Source organism: Pyrgilauda ruficollis, unplaced genomic scaffold (genome assembly GCF_017590135.1).
Source record: "Pyrgilauda ruficollis isolate IOZ18807 unplaced genomic scaffold, ASM1759013v1 scaffold37, whole genome shotgun sequence".
NCBI classification, from domain to species: domain Eukaryota; kingdom Metazoa; phylum Chordata; class Aves; order Passeriformes; family Passeridae; genus Pyrgilauda; species Pyrgilauda ruficollis.
Genome location: NW_024525156.1, coordinates 8713035 through 8732284, shown reverse-complemented (window position 1 = coordinate 8732284; position 19250 = coordinate 8713035). Strand labels below are relative to the sequence as shown.

The window sequence follows — 19250 nt, the reverse complement described above, 5'->3', positions numbered from 1 at the left end:
CCTTTTAAATTAGTGCTACATCAGTAGACTTAATATCTGCTTTAAAACATGCATTTCTTGTAACTATTATACAATTCTTTATACAATGTTCTGTTTCTAGACCCAAGGAGAACCACCACATGTCTTTTCCCCTTCTCTTACATTTAATGTGATAGTGATTGATAATAAGGAATAATGCATTGGAAATTTTGTTTCATGCATTGTTCTACTTGTTCAGTTTTTAAGTGAAACTGGCAGAGATAAAGATCAGACTATAGTTTAATAAACTTCATAAGCCAGCACTGGGAAAGTGGTTGAGGTTAGGTGTGTTCTTTCTTGCATTTCATCCTCCAGTTTAATTTAACAGAGACAAGTTCCCTACCTTGCTTTGCCTCTTGGGTTCACCACATGGGCTCACAAGCCTTGTATTGGCACAAGAGAAGAAAAAGCAAGTTCCAGGAAGAAGCAACCAAGAACACTTTGACTGTGCTTTTCATTTTTATATTGGTTTAAAAGATTCTCAGGCAGAGGAGACAAAATTTGTATCTCTGTTTATCTGTAAAGAGCAACATTCTACCTGACTTCAGAGGATGCTTTGTATGCATATTTGCTTATGACTATGAATGCAGGGTAGCTGGGTGTTGGTAGAAGAAGGGATTTGTGAATGAAGATTACATGCAATTATCAAGAAAATTGCATGTTCTTATGTAAAAGTAATGTGGTGGGATAACAACACAGCCTGTTCTAACAATATGTTACACCTGTGCATTTTACCAGCAGTGTAGTCTAAAAGAGAGATATCTATTTGCCAGGGCAGATGACATTCTAGTGAGCAAAGGGACTCCTCAAGGAAGTACAATGCAGGTAAATAGTTCTGCTGGAATGTATTCAGAATAACATTCTTTATTCCACTGTGGTTGCTGTATTTTGATAAGCAGCCAGTCTCTCGGTCAGGCTTGTTTCCCTGGTAGCATAGCAAATAAATGATGCACTGTATCAGCAGGTGGAGAGTTATTGTGCTATGTGACAGAGAACACACACTGAACCTGGAAATCCATTGTCATGAGTAGGATAAAAAATATATCTTTTTTCTTTCAGAAACAGCAAAAACAAAACCCACAGAAGATGACAGTGAATTAGACATATCAGCTCTGTGTCCTAAGGTGACTTTTTTTCAGTCAGCCCTGTCTTGCTTTTAAAATCTATATAGATAATGGGAGGCTATCTAGATTGCTGTCTCTGTTCTTCTGTGGAAGACTTTGCCCTCCCCAGGAGGCTGTGTACCTGAAATAAGCAGTATGCTTTAGAAGTGACTCATAGTCTCCACCTTTAGCCTTATACTAATCAACCTACTGCATTTGTGACTTCTGGCCCTTAAGGTAATGGTTTCATTGGCCTACTGAGCTAAGAATGTGTATTGGCTGTAGAATGATTGAGTTAATATTTAAAAGCAAAGGTAGTTACTTTTATTTCCAACACTGAAATTGCAGTTGACTTTTATTAAATTAAAATACAAAAGGGAAACATTAATATAAAACTGTAGTGGGTCTATGTAATTTGTCAGATATTTTTGTAATCACTTATCTAATAATTTTCAATGATGGTGCAAATAGGTATACTATCTATAACATCTTTCTAGATATGTATGAGAACACTCAAATTTCTCATTTTTCTTCTAGTATTCTAAATGACTGTATGGCAAAGGTTTCTCTGTTATAATCAGAATACCATTTGATATTTAAAAAATCATCTTAATAGGAATTACTATGCAGTATTTGATCAGTGGTGTATAAAGCCTGACTTTGACAGGGATTACTTTGGAGGTGATTTTATGCTTGGAAAAAAAAAATATCCCATGGGATAAAAATTTGTATCTGACATAATAAATATTGTTCAATAAATTGGTAAATAATGTCTTTTTGTTCAGCTAATTTTTGATGGTCTTATAGATGTTGGGCTTGTTTTTCTGGTCCAAGTTTACTCATTTTGTTACATTATGCACATTTTGTATTTGCAGGCTCATTTTGCTTTATTACAGTAGCTGGAATTTTCTATGCTTCTTTAGTATAATACAGTCTTTAGTTATTACAAGGAGGGATGCTTCACTTCTAAGCATTGTACAGTATTTTCATATTTTTTCAATTAGGGCTTAAAAATGAGGTGATTTATGTTGCTATGACATAAAAGAGGGATTTTGTTCAGTCTCTAAGCATTGGCTTTCTGTAGTGTGATTTTTAAAAAATATAATAATACCATGTATGGGACTGTTTTCTGTGTAGGTTAATCCTGCAATTGTTGCCAAAGAGCTGTCAGTGTCTGACACAGATGTCTCAGAAGTATCCTGGACCGATAATGGGACCTTTAACTTATCCGAGGGGTATTCTCCACAGACAGACACATCTGATGGTATGTAACAGCTTCATCTATATCATCAGTGGAATCCACATGTGCAAGTTGCCTCAAAATTATTAGATAATTAGATATTATTAGATAATTTGAGGACAGAAGGTTTCGGGATTGTTACTTTTCTCTCTGAAATGAATTTAAAGTTAATCTTAGTGTTTTGTATAGTTTTGGATACATCTTGTGTAAGAACTGTCCTTATCTTAAAAATGTTTTAAGTACATCAGCAAGTGTCTAAATAAATAAGTAGTACTGGGTAAAACCAATATTCAGTAAATGCTAGATGTAGCACTCTCTTCTACCAAGCCTTTTAAGGACGTAAACCCTTTAAAATTACTACCACTGCTTTTGTGGGTAAGCTAAGCAAATAAAGGCTGAGAAAGAAACAGTGAATATACACTGACTCGTTAAACAGGCAATTTAAAAAAGTATTATCAGGTTTTACTACTAGAAATTAAGACAGCCAGCAATAAGCCTATGAAGACTTGGACTAGGAAAAAGTTCTCAAGCACTTGGCTTGATCTTGACCGGAAAAAAATTCTTACTTTTTATCAGTAAACACTTTGCTGGAATAAAGATTAAGGACAACAGTAGTTTGTTGCTCTGCTCATCTTGCATTTCTCCTAGGAAAAGCTGCCTGTAAATGATGATACTACAGGCCAAATTAATAATTTCAGTTATTTTCCTAATATTTCAAGTTGTAAATAGACAGCATTGTATGATCACAGAACCGTAAGTTGTAAAAAGCAATTGTCATTCATCTCATCTATCTTCCTGTCTAAAGCAGGTTCAAAGCTCTTCATTAAAGCTTGATGAAATTTCTCAGGGCTGTGACCACTTGAACTCTGAACATCTCTACTGGTAGAGATTCAGCAACTTCCCTGGAAAGCCTTTTTCAATATTTGCTTACCCTCATGATGAAAAAGTTCTTTTCTTACAGTGAGTCAAAATTTCCCATGTTCCAGTTTGTGTCAGTTTACTCTGACCTTTTCACTGTGCATCTCCTAGAAGAGTCAGGCCCATCTTCTCTATACTGTCCCATTCAGTAGTTAAACTGATCCCCATTTGCCACCTTCTCTTGGGCCAAACGAGGCCCATTCTCTCAGCATCTACATACATCCTGTTCTCTAGCCCCCTAAATAATCATGCTGGCCCTCCAGGGGGTTCAGTCCTGTGTGCCATTGTCTGTCTAGAACTGGAGAGGTCACAACAAGGCAAAGTACTTAAATGTGTACTCGCTGAATAGAAGAGGAAAATGCCCTCCACTGACTTTCTGCCTTCAATTTTGCTACTATGGCTCAGTGTGTGGTTGACCTTCCTTGCCGCAAGGGCATGCCACTGACCTGCTGCCCACGGATCTTTTTCTGGAAAGCTGCTTTTCTTGTGGCCCTTGGCCTGTATAGGGTATTCCATCCCAGATGCAAGACTTCACATTTGCTTTTGTTGAATGTCATGATGTTTCCTTTCAGCCTGTTCCTTTCTCCAGCCTGTTGAGGTCTCTCTGAAGGCATCCTGACTCCAGAATATCAAATACACCTGTCCCACAGCAATTCTTTTCTGCCCATGAACTTGCAGAGTGCACTTCAGCCTGTCATCCAAGTCATTAATAAAAACCTTGAACAGTGCTGGTTTCAGTCCCTGTGGCAGACACCAATAACCAGCCTCCAGCAGCACCTTGTGTTGCTGATGAAGCCTTTGACCCCCGCAGTCTGGACATCTTTCCACCCACCTTACAGTTCCCTTACCCCGTTTGCTCAGCAGCTTGGCTGTAAGGATCATGTGGAAAACTCTATTCAAAGCCTTGCTAAGTGAAAAATAACATCCGTTCTTCTCCATGGAGCATTTCAGCAAATGGGACATATACAGAACTGCAAAACCAAATGGGATGCATTTGAGGACTGGCTCGTCTCCTGTCAAAGCTCTGTGCATTTGGGCCACCACTCTGCATGCAGCACAACCCTTCCTTCTCACCTTCTCAGCCTGTCTTTCCTAAAGAAAATGGAGAAAATGGCATAGGAGTCATTTTTAGGATTTATTTCCTTAACCCTTATGAATGCTCCTGCAACAAGCTCCTATTGCTTGTTTTCATAGAAAGTAAGTTCAAACTTTTTACCTTCTCATTCAAATACTTGATGAAAGTATTTGCTTGTGCTGATTCAGGCCTCTTCCACAGGCCATGTACTCCACGGTATGTTTTACACATTTCTAATAACAAATATTGTGTCATTCATTAATGCAGCAATTAAAATTAAATGTTTGATTGCATCCTGCTTTTTATCCTCTTGAAAACATGAAACAATTCTGATCATCTGTAGAGTTTCCATTTTATGTTTCCTTTTTAATACAAGCATTGGCCAAGAAAGGAAAAAGAAATTAAGTCTTTACATTGGTTTTATATCTTTATTTAAACAGATAAGCATTCTTTTTATTACTCCATATGCATGTTAAAAGCTTGTAACACATCTTACATGTTTACATATTTGTAGTTTATATATATTGTGAAGAGAGATGGATTTTAGGACTTCATGTGGTTGGTATATTTAGAAACAGCTGTGCTGAAGATTTGCATGGGTTGTTTCATTGCAGAGAAATGCCTAAAAAAGTTAGCTTAAAAAAGTTACTTTGTTCAAATAGTTAGGTTGATACCAGCAGATTTGTGGCGCTAGATTTATGACCTCAAAACCATTTTGTTTTTGATGTCACAAAAAGCTCGTTCCACTAGAGAACTACTAGAGTAGGGATTAGTAAATGTATTCAGAGGAACACTTGCTACTCACATTGTTACGTGGGGCTGCCTTTTTGGGAAACCTTTTGTGAATGCTAACACTGTTTTCTTCTGTTAACCCTGTAATAGATTTTGACCGACCTAGTGATCATGAAGAAGCTTTCGCTAGAGACCTTTTGGAGTTTCCCTCTTTAGAAAATGGTGCCGGCACAAACGACGACGATGACTCAAGCATCGGTTTGCCCACCCAGCAAAAACGAAGGAAAGAGCAAACTGATGTCAAGGCGGATCACGCTTCCAGACAGAGTAAAGAGAGACCATCCACTGCAGGGCTGTCCTTGCCTTTGACCAGTGACCAAACCTTTAATTTAATGAGTGGAATTGCTGGCGATGTCATCACGGCTGCGGTGTCTGCTGCCATCAAAGACCAGCTGCAGTCCCTACAGCAAGGTCCATCACAGGCAGCGCCCAGTTTGAGCGAGGAGACAGACACAGAGGAAGGTGATGATTTTGAACTGCTTGACCAGTCTGAGCTAGAGCAGATTGAGAAAGAATTGGGACTTTCACAAGGTCAAGAAGCAGAATCCCAGGAAAAGAAAAAGTCTTCAGGCTTCCTTTCAAATCTTCTTGGAAGTCATTAACCTTGAAGTTGCAGCTGGTAACACAGGAGAAACTAAACATAAAACACAAAAAAAATACCATCAAATACTACAAAACAAACAAAAAGAAAAAAAAAAAGAAAAAAAAGAGAAGAAAATTCTGAGCTGTAAGCTTTAACTATCCCTTTAGATGTGTTGTAATAATTTCCCTTATGCAGAGTGAATTAACTGGATAAGTATCAGCTAATACTGATAGTTTAATGTTTCTGGTAGTTGTACCTCAATTTAATAGCATGGAAATGAATTCTCTATCCACTGTTTGGTTGCAGATGTGTGGTGGAAGTCAGTTGTTAAAAATAGTTGGGGGAGAGGTTTCTTTTACCTTTTTGCCAACCATCTATTTTGGGGTCCTGAGCCAAATTTCCAATATCAGCAGTTTATTTACTCTAGTTTTCCAATCATGTAATACAATTAATGACTCATATTGTGAGGGCAAGTTACCAGAGGGCTGCAGTGAGATTAACTGCATCTCACCTCCTTCAATCCTACCAAAAAGTATGGATCCCTGCAGTTAGCATTATGTGTAGTGCATCTACTGCATATGAAACACATTAACTGGCACAACTCGAGTTTAAATATGTGTGCAACACTATAAAACCTCCTAGATTTCATACTTAAAACCTTTGAATTATTTTGGATATGGTGATGCATTTCCAAGTTTTTTGCTGTTATAGGCTTGTAGAGCTGTCAAGTGTCATGTTATATGACTGACCACCTGCTGTGTTCCTTGATGGAGTCTGATCCTTGGCAGTATTGCCCGTGCGAAGTCAGCCAATGAATCTTTATGTTTAAAAGTTAATATTGTGTAAACTGAACAACCTGTTTGGGAGCAGGTGAGGGTAGTTATTGTTTGGAGTAGAGATTAGAGATTAAAAAAAAAAAAAAAAAAAGCAAAAAGGCTTTTTAGGTGCCACTTCCTTAATTTGAGATCCTGTAGGTTTTGGTTTGGCTTTTTTTCCTGTGATAGCTGCTTCCACTTGCCTCAAAAGTTATGTTGCAAGGTGATGATTTTAAAATACTTAGAAGCTTTTGGTGAGGTCAGTTGCTGGAGAAGACACTCAGAATCTTCTTCTTGGCATGTAATTTTAAACAAAAAACTTGTTTAAATTATTTGCCAGTTGAAAGTCCACACATGCTGAGTGGCATGGGATCTCAAGCAGATAACTTATTTTTCTAGGGCTTTTTTGTTCACCTGTGACAAAACTGCATTGCAATACCAAGCAATAGTAATCCAAGAAATAGGATGAAATAAAGCTAGTTTTTTTTAATGTGATGTAGACCATTAGCAAAGTTGAGGGACCATGTCAGCTGCTACTACTACTCAAGTAAATTTCCATTTGCTGGCATTTGAAGAGGTAAATACTGTCATCTAGGACCCTCAAAAAGTACAGCAACAGATGATAAAAATCTTCCACTAACATATATGTGTAGGTAAACCTGTGTTTGAAATTAACTTCATTTTGTATTTTTTTTTTTCCTTTTGAGGTGGAAGGCTAGGCAGATGGCCAAAAAGAGTATAGCAAAAGGAAGGATGCCGAGATGTTTTGACACTAGCTTTATTGTTGCTTGTGCTTTTTGTGTCAGTAGTGCATATTGACTGTGTTTGCTGTCCTTTACCAGTAAAAGGGTAAGCCTGTGCCTTCATTATCAAATACATTATGAAATAAGTGGATGCTGGATATAGATCCCACAAGACGCAGCTTTCAAATTACAATATCTCAACACCTGAGTTTCAGGAAATCATTAGAAAACATGGCTCACATCACTTCCACAGCATTAGTTGCTAAGTTTCTTCTTTAGCTTTCACCAGGCTGTTCTTCTCATTTGGAAAAAACAAATTAAAAAAAAAAATCAAATACCCAACCAAAATTAAAAAAAGGTTTTGTTGGAAAATCAGTGAGTTTAAAAAGTTCTCAGATGACTTAAAAGCCTCATTTCCTTGCCGCACGTTTAGGACAATCTGTACAGTTAAAAGAGTACAAATCCAAGTTGCTGATGAAGCTTTGTAGGATGCCCAAACAACTGTGTGCTTCCTTGTCCAGGAGTACTGGTGCCAGAAGGGGAAACTGGCTGCGGGACAGGGAGAGGCGGCAGGGAGGGAGCAGTTGTTCACAGGCTTTTCTGGAGCAGATTGGCAGGACAGGCTAGCTGGCTGTCAACGGTGGCATTGTAACAGCGTGCACTTTATTGTTGTTTTATGGAAAATATTTGTGGTTATGAAAGTATGTAACACAGGGGCACTCTTCTAGAATAATAGATTAGATCAGAAAGAAAAGCAGTTGGAGGAGTTTCTCAGACTTTTTGTAAATGACCCATTTTCTGGTTTCAAGATAGGTAAATAGATTGATTTTTCCCCAGTATGACTCTCTTTTTTTTTTTTTTTTCAGAAAGAAAAAAACAACCAAAACTTGAACGAGTAAATCATTAAAGTTAGGGACATAGTTGTTCATCTGAGAGTCTTTAGAAATTTTTTTTCTGCTGTCATGATAGTTAATTACATTCAATCCCCTAAATGCTGTGTAATGGGAAGGATGTAATTCTGTAACATTTAATATTCTTCCTCAGGTATAAAAAGATGTCTAATTTTCTGCAGGAAATTATCTCTTCCCTTCCACACAACCACATGTAAGAAACACTTTGCGTGGACACAATACATTCCACTGCCAGCAGTTCGCCAGCAAAACACAAAGAAAATGTTTCTCTCCTTTGTGGATCCTCTCCACACTGCCCTCAGTTGGAAATCCTTTGAGAAAACTTCATTTTGTTGTATTGTAGGAGCAGCCAAGAAATAGCAGTTCCTTAAAAATTCCTGTTACAATGGTCTACAGCGTCTTTCCTACCAAGCACTGTTGTCACCTTCCCATCCTTCAAATGGAATGCCTGGGCAGGAAGACAGGCAGGGGGGTATAAGGCAATACATAGCTTTGAAACATGCAGTTTTTCCATGCAAAGCTTCCTTGCATGTGATTTCCAGTCAGAAGGCACACGGGCAGCACAGAGGGCTTAGTGTGAGCCAATGCCATGGGGTAAGAGTGTGTGATCCTGCCCTGGAATCGGTGCTGCTTGTGTTGTGTGTGTGTGCTTGTAGCTGGCAGCAAAGGGCTCACCCTCTTGTGCCTTGCAGTGGCTTCTTCACGCATCCCGATGGAAAAAAAGGATGTATGTCAGGGCAGGGATGCAGGTCACTCTTTTGTACTCGGAAAATTTCCCCTTGTGTCAGTACACACGTGACAGGATCTCCATCGGATTGGTGGCCTTTGGTGTGTCAAATCCAGTGCAAAACCACCGTTCCCATAACACGAGGTTTCCATGTGTATGTACCACACACCTACTGACCACTCTTGTGTTTGTTAGAAAAAAATTACTATTCTATGCAGAGTAGGTTAAATAATTGCAACCCAAAGTAACGGGATCTGAAGAAATACTCGTTCTACTTGTTCTGTGTTTGTTTTGCACTTTCTCCAGGCTGTCCCAGCCTTCTGAACAAATAAATCCCTGTAGTCTCCACGTCTGTTCTCAGCACATGAGCAGCGTCGCAGTCTGTGAGTAACCCCCACCCAGGCAACCAGAAACTGGAGAATTACAAAATGTCCGTATTTAAGTATTCTGCAGCACTTTACCTGCCTGATCACTGTTTTGTAAACATGGAACTATTATATTGATTGTTTTAATAAATATGTGTTAGTTTTTATCTTTCATCATCTCATTGTGTGTTTGCTCCCAGAAATGGAAATAAACCCTCTAGCAACAAACGGGGTTAATTTATCACTCTATGCAACTATCTGAAAGGAGGCTCTAGCCAGGTGGGCTTCGGCCTCTTCCCCCAGGTAACCTGTGATAGGACAAGAAGACAGCTGTAAGCTGCAGCTGGGGAGGTTTAGGTTGGGCATCGGGAAGAATTTCTTCACAGAAAGGGTGATCAGATACTGGAAAGGGCTGCCCAGGGAGGTGGTGGAGTCACCGTCCCTGCAGGCGTTTCAGGAAGGACTGGGCGTGGCACTTAGTGCGGTGTTCGGCCATAGGTTGGACTCGATCGGAGACATCTTTTCCAACCTAACTGACTCCGTGAGACCACCCGAACAAACAGAACAAAAAGGAACAAAACAAACACAAGCCCAACCAGCCGAAGGCGCAGAGCCACACCGCAGTACGGCCCGTGAGGCGGCGCTCCCGCCCCTGCCCCGCGCCCTCCGGCCGCCAGGGGGCGCGCGCGGGCCGCTCCCGCCGGACGCCGCGCGGCCGCTTCCTGCCCCGCGCGCGGCACCGCCCGCTCCGCCGGCCGCAGGTGCGTGTCCCGGGAATCAGGGGCGGGATGGGACGGGATGGACTGAAATGTGCTGGAATGGAATGGACCGGCTCGACCCGGCCCGGGCCAATGAGGGTAGCGGGGGCGGAGGGCAGGAGGCGTGGCCTGGCCGAGCCGGCTTTGCTCCCTTGGGATGCAGGTTCCCTGTGAGCCCGGCCTGCTCCACGCCTGGCCTGGCGGCTTCCGGCTGCCGCCTGCGCCCTGTCTTATCTCATGGTTTTTGTTTTTCGTTTTTTTATCTATAGGTTTTGCCCGAATTTTTGTTGTCCGTGTGGTAAACGCCTGCCTTGTGCCAGGATCAGGGACACGGGCTCAGTGTAAATCCACCCGAAGGCAGCTAAAAATCAGCCGTGATAAAGAGCCTCAGGGAGACCGCGATTTGGCCTGAAGGGCTCGGCTGTGCCCTGGGGTTTCGTTTTGCTGAGCCCCACACGAGGTAGGGCTCGGGGCCTCGGTGCTGGGGCTTAAAACGGGAGGGGAAATGCAGGCGGGACGCGGGAAGGATCCCTGTCACTACACGGGAATTCTGCTTTGCGCAATTTGTGTTGTAAACGCGTCTCCACGTAACAGAGGTGAAGGTTTATGGCTTTAGCTTCTCTTAGTTACAAATCTCGTCTCCTGAGCTGCTTTCTTGCGGGTGGGGCGGAGCGGGGCGAGGCTGGGTGTTTTTAAGTGTCCCCGTGGTAACGCAGCGTGCCGCTTCTGTCTGTCCCTCATGGACCGGAGCAGAGTGCTCTCCCTCAGCGCCCTCCAAGGGGTTTGTCACTGCAGCCAGCGTGGCTCTGAGTCAGTGCTTTATGGCAAAGGTTGGTGCTTGCCTGGGGAGAAGGGCAGGGCGCGCTGCGGGTGGCAGGGAAACGCCTCAGGGAATCTTCGGGATCTCGCAGTGGGCAGAGAACACGTTTTTTTCTGAAACACAAAAAGGGTCTGTTGTACTGGGCAGATGCTTATAGTACTCCAGATTATATGGCCTTCAATTGCTGCATCCCCCCCGTCACTATCACACTGCCGATAGCACAAGCAATAAGTAAGGATCCCAGTGGTTCCAGGGAATGAGCATTTCATAACATGTGTTTTCACTCTACATGTTTATGACTTCTACCACTGCTTCTCCCTGTTAGTAGCTTCAGGGAAGGGCTGCTCTTCCTCTCCCTGCTTTCAGACCCCCTCATCCTGATGTATTATTTATTTTTTCTCCAGATTAAGCCATAGTTTTTCTAAATCAGTTAAACAATGAGGGTGTTTTCTGTGATCTCCAGATTACACTCTTTTTGCTCTTTGATTTTGCAGCATTCAAGAAATTCCATCAACTTTGTTAAAAAAAGGAAAATTTCATCAAGCACTGAGAAGGAAGGAAATGTATGGGTTTGGAAAGGACAACATGAGTGGGAGGTCACTGCTCTGCAGTTGTCCTGTCCCAGCCCCAGTAGCATGGGTTGGCTGGATAGTGGGAAGTGAAGGGAGAGCAGGGTTAGCAGTGGTTTCAAGTGCTAGGCATGACTGACTGCATCTGCAGATGAACAGCTCTGCAGGGTGAAGTGTTGTCAACACTACATGCACTGCTCCAAAGTAGCTAAGAAGGCTTTATTTTTAACTACAGTAACTTTTTTTTTTTTTTTTTTTTTTTTTGCCATTTAATAAGGCTGTGGAAGATGCTAAATAGGACTGTAAGCAGATTTTCCCTTTTTACCCTTGTTTCTGAGGAATCACTGGTCTCCCCAAAGTCTTACAGTTGGTAGAAGACGAGCTTGTTAAGAACCTCTAGTCACTGATGTTCAGTGAAAAGCGTAGAGCATTTGAAATACTTTTGCTGTGACTGGAGGCCCTTTCATGCATCCTAGTCCCAACAGGCACAGCAGGTTCTGCATCCAGGGCTGGGATGCTCAGCTGCTGTTGTGGTACAAGTGAACTCAGTCTTTTATTTATAAGTTTCCTCTCTTGCTGCTGCCCGTGAATACCGCACTCATTGCTGATGCTGGTGTTTAGTAATTCTGTGCAAGAACTGTGTGTCTAACACTGCCTTAAAATAAGGTTGTCAGGATGAAGGTGTTGGGGCTTTTTTGTGTCTGTTACTTAATTTTTTAACATGATTTTATTTTTTTGCCATTTTCTAGTAATGGCCACCTACACTTGCATCACTTGCCGTGTGGCTTTCAAGGATGGTGACATTCAGCGTGCCCATTACAAAAGTGACTGGCACAGGTACAACCTGAAGCGTAAAGTTGCTGACATGCCTCCTGTTACTGCTGAGAATTTTCAAGAGAGAGTCCTGGCACAGAGAGCAGTAGCTGAGGAGCAGAACAAAATCACTGCCACTTACTGCACAGTGTGCAGCAAGAGGTTCTCCACCTTCAATGCCTATGAGAATCACCTGAAGTCCAAGAAGCACCTGGAGCTGGAGAAGAAAACTGTCCAAGCTGTCAGCAAGAAGGTGAAAATATTAAATGAGAAGAATCTGGAAAAGGGGCTGGCCCCAGAGAGTGTAAATAAAGATGAAATGAACACAGCTATTCAGCAAGCCATCAGAGCCCAGCCATCTTCGTCTCCAAAGAAGACACCTCAACCTCCTAGTCATGCGAGTAGCTCTCCAGTTTCCAGGGAAAGCACCAGCTTGTCCCAGAGCAGAGAACGACCAGAAATACCTCCACGGCTGCAGTGGTTTGAACAGCAAGCAAGGAAGCTGGCCAAGCAACAGGCAGAGGAAGAAGAGGATAATGAGGAAGGTAAGGCAGTAAACACACTGACAGGAGATAGCTTGGGGTAAGCTATGGTTTGAGCAAAAGCTTCCTCCTACTTCTATAGCAGTGCAGCATTTTCCATCACAGAAGGTCTTGCTGTTGATTAAATTTTCAGTTTAACAAAGGAGTTAAGGTTGCCCGTGTTTGCAGTCTAGGACTCTGTGTGAGTATCTGGACTGCCAGCTGTTCAGCTTACAGACAGACACTAATGCATGTAGAGATTGAGTATAGTCACTAGTATATCTGTATCACAGAGCACTGCTTCCCACATAAAACGTCAAAGGAAGTTTCCTTTAAAGAAGGTTGATATAACAGGTTACCCTAAAACTACTTCTGAAAAATAAATGAACAAAAATCCAGTTATGATAATTTGCTATTATCCTAAGTCATTTCCTGATCTGTTGAAGGGAGGTGGGACTGTGGTTGGTGTTGTTTCCCTCTGCCCACCAAGACCAGAGGAGAAAATTTGCTCTTTAACCTGACTGTGTGGTGTCACCCCCCAGCGTGTTGATGTCTGTGTTAGGTTTGAGAGTTGCCACCCCAGTGGCCTCTTCCTATGAATACAGCTCTGTGTTGGAGGTCAGCCTGGAAAGCAGACAGCTGAAAAGATCAGAGCTTCAGAATTTCCAGAAAATAGTTATTTTTAACCTGGATGCTTTCAGTGCTGTAGTTGACAGTGCAGCTCCACACACATCTATTGGAGCAGTTGAATGGGGTGATTGAGCTGAAGCAAGGGGACAGGTGTGAGTGAGGTGGAACTTCAATCCAGCTTCTGAAACCCCTGTGTCACGTTACTGCATCTGTCACAGCAGTTTTGTGCTCTTGAAATTTCGGCTGCAGTTCAGTGAACCTGTTCTACGTGAGGAGAAACATTTACCTCTGAGCATACATTGTAACACCTCAAGAAGCCAGCTTGCTCCTCTCTAGTGTTAATGTTAACACTACTGTTTACAGCAGTAAAGTGTTAATAGTTGAGAAAATGGAGGGCGAAAAGTATCACATCTGCCTACAGTTTTTATGAGTGACCTTGTGCTTTGCTGTGCATCTTAAAAAGAAATGTCTTTTACTGGCAATGGTAAATTCTTGCACCTGGAAGTGACTGTGTGGCACTTAGCTGTAAGAACAAAAAATGCAGTATGTTCTATGATGGCTTTTTCTAACTTATTTGGGATGTATTTTGCTTGGGAAAAGTATAAAATAAATATGTTTTTTTTAAAACTTCCTTTAAAAGACTGGGAAGATATGGATTCTGATGAAGACATTGGCTCTGATGAAGAGATGGAAAGTGTGGAAGAAGAAGGGGAACAGCAGGTAGAGGCTGAAAGCATTCCTGCTGTTGGGGCCATACCAGTCACAGACTGCTTGTTCTGTTCCCATCACTCAAGATCTCTCACAAAAAATGTGGCGCATATGACAAAAATCCACAGCTTCTTCATTCCAGACATAGAGTACCTTGTGGATCTCAGAGGACTAATCAAGTATCTTGGTATGACTGAATGTTTCTAATCTTTTTGTCAGGATAATTATATTCTGATAGTTCTTGTTTTCATTTGGGTATGACACCAAATGTTTTGGTTTGGGTTGCTTTTTTTTTGTCTTAGTGCTGTCAGTATTTTGATCATGAGCAGGACCACAGGCTTTCCAGGAAGAATGAGAGAAAAAACTTAGATGAGCAAACATGGTCATGTACCCTGCAGGTCGCTCATAGTTTTCTGAGGTTGAGAAAGTTGTTCAGATAATGTGAAATTTGGGACAGAATTCTGTTGCTAAAGTAATCATACAAACTGTGTTGTTCTACCAGTGAGTCACAAGAATTTGTCTCTTGGGTTTACAAGTGCTTGTGAGAGAGTTAAAAGGAAAAAAGTATCATCCTTCAAGTCTAAAAATAATGATGCAAATAAAATAATTTTGAAGTATTGGATAGAAAAACATGTTAGAAGTGTGAAATTTGTTATTGAGAATACTGAATGACCCATACCTTGTCACAAGAAATCTTTAACTGGCCAGACTTGTCCCTGGTGGGGCCATATGGTCACGGCATAGGAACAGCAGGGCTATCTTGGAAATTAAGGGCTCAAGGCTCCTCTTAAGTCTCTCTGCCTGCAAGCTGGGAAGGCTTTGTCACAGAAATGTTAATTACTGACTAGGGGGATTTTGTTCAGACCATTAGAAGTGCCAATATTTTTTGCAGGAGAGAAAGTTGGTGTTGGGAAAATCTGCATCTGGTGCAATGAAAAGGGGAAATCCTTCTACTCTACGGAAGCGGTCCAGGCTCATATGAATGATAAAAGCCATTGCAAACTCTTCACAGATGGAGATGCTGCCCTGGAATTTGCAGATTTCTATGATTTTAGGTGAGGTCATTTCTCTTTGAGTGGTACACAGGTGGGGACAGACAAAAGAACAGTTAAATATTACATTAGAAACTATTATTCATTCTTAAAATTTAGTGGTGTTTCAGGTTCCAGTACTTATTTTGCATTGCTGGTTCCCCACTCTTTTAGGTAATGGTAACAACAAGATGGGTTGTCTTCTTCTGTGACCATAATTACCAGTCCTACATCAAAGTACATTTTGAATTCTGTTTTGCATGTTTGCTGTTACTGAATTGAGCTTTCAGTGCACCAGCAAGGCCATAAAAGGTCATAACTGTCTTTCCCGTTACCTTTTAAAGAGATTGTGGATTTAAGACCTACTGTGGGTTTCTTACATAAGTTTCATTGTGTAGCTGGAGTTGCTGTGATTTTGAGGCCTCTTGTTGAACTTTCTGCAGCTAATGCTAAGCTGTGTTCATTTTGGTCAGAAATACCTCATATTGTGGTGACAGGTGGAGCTGCTGCACTTGTTCAGTAGCTGAGCGGAGCTGGTGACCTGCACTGTGGTGGCTTTTCACCATAAGTCACTGTTAAGTGTGCAGCAGCAGAACTGTGCTGAGTTGCAGAACAGGGTGGAGGAAAGGGGTTCCTTGTCTCCAGGCTTTGTTCAGGGCAAAGTTCTGCCATTAGGAGCTCTCAGACCAAGGCAGGTGAAACACAACAATATTTGTGCCTTGCTGTAGCTGTGCATGGTGGTTCTTTTGTAGAGTGGGTCTGGATAGTTGTGGCTGCCCTCCATGTTTAACCCATGTATTGCTGCTCTTCCACAGGAGCAGTTATCCCGATCACGAGGATGGGAAAGATGTGGAGGGTCTTGGAAAGCACTCGGCAGAGCAAGAGTTGGATTATGATGATGACACCATGGAGCTGATCCTTCCATCAGGTGGGCATGGGGTTTATGTCACAGCTTACTTTCTCTGCACTTCCCATATCTGCCTCCAGTACCTGCAGCACAGGCCATTGCTGTGTTTTCCTCTGGGAAGGGAGAAAGTAGTTTAGCATTAAGTGTCTTTGGGGTTATGTCCTCATCTTCCATTATTTTCATTGCCAAGTAGTTCAGCTTCTTCAGCACCGACGGATATGTGGACTGGAGCAGTGGGTTGCTTTGCCCATGTTACCTCTTCATTATGTGACTCTCATGGTTTACTCCAAGAGTTTCCATATTTGTTTGAGTGCAGCTTGGAGAGGCTATAACTTATCTAGTATAGGAGTTTTTTGTAGAGAGCCAGCTCCCACCAAATTCAGTAAACTAGTTCAGTAAATTAAATTATTAAATAGCCTTTCTCTAGTTCAGCATTTGGCACTCTCACTTTTTTTTCTTTTGTTTGGTGGTTTTGTATGTGGGGACCTCAGCCCTTTCATTCTGAAAAGGCTGCCAATTCTTCAGTTACACAAGTTTTCCTGAATGTCAGCAAGTGGCTTCACTGTTTACTTGAAACAGCATTGCCTCTCTGCTCATTCCACTAATTAAGATTTTCTTTTCTGATAACTGCACGTTTATTATCTGAGCTAAGGCCCTCTTGAATAGCAGCACATTTTCTGTTTTTCCTTCAAGCACCTCTTAGGGTAATTACATTGAGTTCCCTAATAATCCTAAAAAATTTAAAGTTCTGGACCCTTTAATAACATTTCTCAGCAGAGGGTTTTTCCACAGTTCTCACAACATGCTTGAGTGCTCCATTTCAGAAGCTGTTTCATGATGGATAATAAGATGTCCCCTCCTGTGAACAGGTGCCAGAGTGGGTCACCGTTCCTTGATGAGGTACTACAAGCAGCGTTTTGGTGTGACAAGAGACGTGGCTGTTGCGAAGAACAAGAAAGCCGTGGGTCGGGTGCTGCAGCAGTACCGAGCCTTGGGCTGGACAGGGCAGGCAGGTGAGTGACAGTGGGAGGCCTTTGCAGAGGAGGAGGCTCTGGGATGTCAGCACTCTGCAGTTCCAGAGGTTGACTTTGCTTGACACGTGGGGTTTATGCAGTAGTTTGTTTTCCACTCGGTTCATTTTAATTCCTGACATCCAAGCGGATATAGAAAGTTTGCTTCTAAAATCCAGTGCAGCTTCTGTGCAAGCTTTTCATTCCGTTCTTTGTGATGCTTGGTGACTTCCTGAGATTTCTTGGTTTATACCTGTCCAAGTCACTACTCTTGCTATTTAGTAATATAACATAAGTCATGCTTTCCCAGTAGGGGAACAGAGTTTTGGATTATATCCACTTTTGAAATACAAGAATCACACTTGGAATGCAAAACAGTCTTTTGCTTTAATCACAGTCATGGGTATTTGTAGAGGGAGCTGGGCTTTCCCCAGAGAAAAGTGGAAAGAAGTGTACCGTATGGGGAAAAAAAAAGATAGGTAACTGCTGAAGTACGTGGGTAGGTCAGCTGGGTTGCATACAAGTTGTAAGTAAGGTGGCAGACATTGATCCGTCTCTCTTCCTTCTCTCTCCCTGCAGGGGCCGTCTCTGCTCAGCAGCGTGACATGCAGTACCTGCAGAGGATGAAGTCAAAATGGATGCTCAAGACAGGAATGAGTAACAACGCTACAAAGCAGATGCATTTCCGGATGCAAGTTAGATTCTGAGCTCCAAAGAGAGTGGCTTACAACTGGTTATGGGAAGGGGGATTTAATGGTTTCTGGGTTGCGGATTCTCCTATTAAAATGGACTCGGTACCTATCAAATGCTGATATGTTTGCAGGTGTGTCTGTAAAAAGAAGAACAGCAGGGAACTTGTTTTTTCTGAAATAATGGTGGGCCTAACTTAAAAATAAAATATCTTCAGTGGATCATGTGGCAGAGGAGTCATGGCTATGACTGAAGGTACATGCATAGTCTTGCTGCCCATCTTCCTGCAGCCCATTTCTGGGGGGCAGTTGACATCGTCATTTGTCTGAATATCTTCCGTTTCCAATTCTATTAACTGGTCGAGGCCAAGAGGAGATCCTAGATCTAAATGCTTAAGATGGAGTGTATTGAATGTTTTCAGTTGTGGTGCCAGACATATTAGCTGGGCGTTTTGGAGTTCTAGCTGGCACTATTGAGGTGAAAATTTGAGAGCAAAGTTTCATGGAAGGTTAAGTAATAATTGTCTGAAGAAATGTACTGATGGAAAACATAACTCCAGGATTAATACTGTCCTCAGAAGCTGACTGTACCTGCCTAATGCTCCAGCTCAGGGCTGGATTAATAATCTGCAGCGTAGTTGTTTTGCATTGAATGTAATGAATTTTCATTTCCTGAAAACTGCTCAAAATTATCCTAACATTTAGATGAATGTCAATCAAAATTTTGCATTTCCTACTTAAAACCCTGAAGATACTGTGGATGACAGTGTTGTTTTGCCCACTCAGTACTGGTGTTTGGTTATCATGCAGGGACCCAAGACCTGTATTGGGTGGAACAGGCAGGCTCTCCCACTTAAGCAGGTGAACTGTTGCAGGCTGGTGCAGAGCAAACCTGCATGTAAGAGCTGAGGCAGCAGCACTGTGTTGGTCCTGCTGGTGGAGATGTTAAATGTTTCCATGACTTTACCACTTCTGACCTTCCTTTAAGGAGGCAGGCAGTTGCAGAGTCATTGGCTGGCTCCCGATGCCCCCAGTTGTGATGTGCTGGACACTGAGCAGGTGCCACAGGAACATGGCTGTTTCCTTGCCTGTCAGTTCAGTGGGAAGGCAGCTGGCTACAGCCAGGTTGCACTTCTGCATTTAGGATTGCACTGGATTCCCAAGGAGTGGCTTTCACTGTGTGGGTTTGGTAAAAGCTTGCTTTCTTTCTTGTGAGTGGTGTATGTGTGGTATCACTGAGAATAGCAGAGACACTTGTGTTTTAACGCTGTATTTTGACTTAAAGTAGTTCTCTAGTCTCCCTAAGAGCTGAGTTCTGAAGAAGCAGCACCATCATCATGTCAGCACTTCTGAGAGAGCACTGTATTTATGGGACTCTTAGGAAAGTGATAATTTCATGGTGGAGGTGCATGCTGTGTGGGGGTTTTGCTTTTGTGGATTTGTCTGTGGTGTCTTGCTCATTAGTGGTTTTTTGGTTCTTCAGTGAAAGTTCTGCTGCCTTGGA

General features: G+C 42.1%; 2 protein-coding genes across 4 annotated transcripts in view; both read left to right on the top strand.

The window, feature by feature from the left end:
* RETREG1 (reticulophagy regulator 1) overlaps positions 1-9462 on the top strand; it is a 64687-nt gene extending 55225 nt beyond the window's left edge. For both annotated transcript variants that reach the window (XM_041475960.1, XM_041475959.1), the window contains 3 exons: positions 1078-1142; positions 2259-2385; positions 5237-9462. In XM_041475960.1, coding sequence (XP_041331894.1) covers positions 1078-1142; positions 2259-2385; positions 5237-5748 — 704 coding nt within the window. In that variant the 3' untranslated portion in view covers positions 5749-9462. The remainder of the gene's footprint in view (positions 1-1077; positions 1143-2258; positions 2386-5236) is intronic.
* Positions 9463-9598: 136 nt separating this feature from the next.
* On the top strand, positions 9599-17968 carry ZNF622 (zinc finger protein 622). Of its 2 annotated transcripts, none has more exons than XM_041475957.1 (8): positions 9599-10051; positions 10318-10508; positions 12187-12795; positions 14042-14296; positions 15002-15164; positions 15956-16068; positions 16917-17060; positions 17637-17968. In XM_041475957.1, exons 3-8 carry the CDS (start codon positions 12189-12191, stop codon positions 17762-17764), a joined length of 1410 nt encoding a protein of 469 aa, XP_041331891.1. In that variant the 5' UTR covers positions 9599-10051; positions 10318-10508; positions 12187-12188; the 3' UTR covers positions 17765-17968. The 2 variants fall into 2 exon arrangements, with proteins under 2 accessions (XP_041331891.1, XP_041331892.1); XM_041475958.1 differs by lacking the exon at positions 9599-10051 and adding an exon at positions 10129-10147.
* The last annotated feature ends 1282 nt before the right edge of the window (positions 17969-19250 follow it).

Excerpts from the sequence above, each read along its gene's own strand:
- ZNF622 (XM_041475957.1), top strand. The coding sequence starts at position 12,189 with ATGGCCACCTACACTTGCATCACTTGCCGTGTGGCTTTCAAGGATGGT. Across the intron at positions 12,796-14,041 it reads AGAAGAGGATAATGAGGAAG|ACTGGGAAGATATGGATTCT; the intron begins GTAAGGCAGTAA and ends TTCCTTTAAAAG. Across the intron at positions 17,061-17,636 it reads GGGCTGGACAGGGCAGGCAG|GGGCCGTCTCTGCTCAGCAG; the intron begins GTGAGTGACAGT and ends CTCTCCCTGCAG.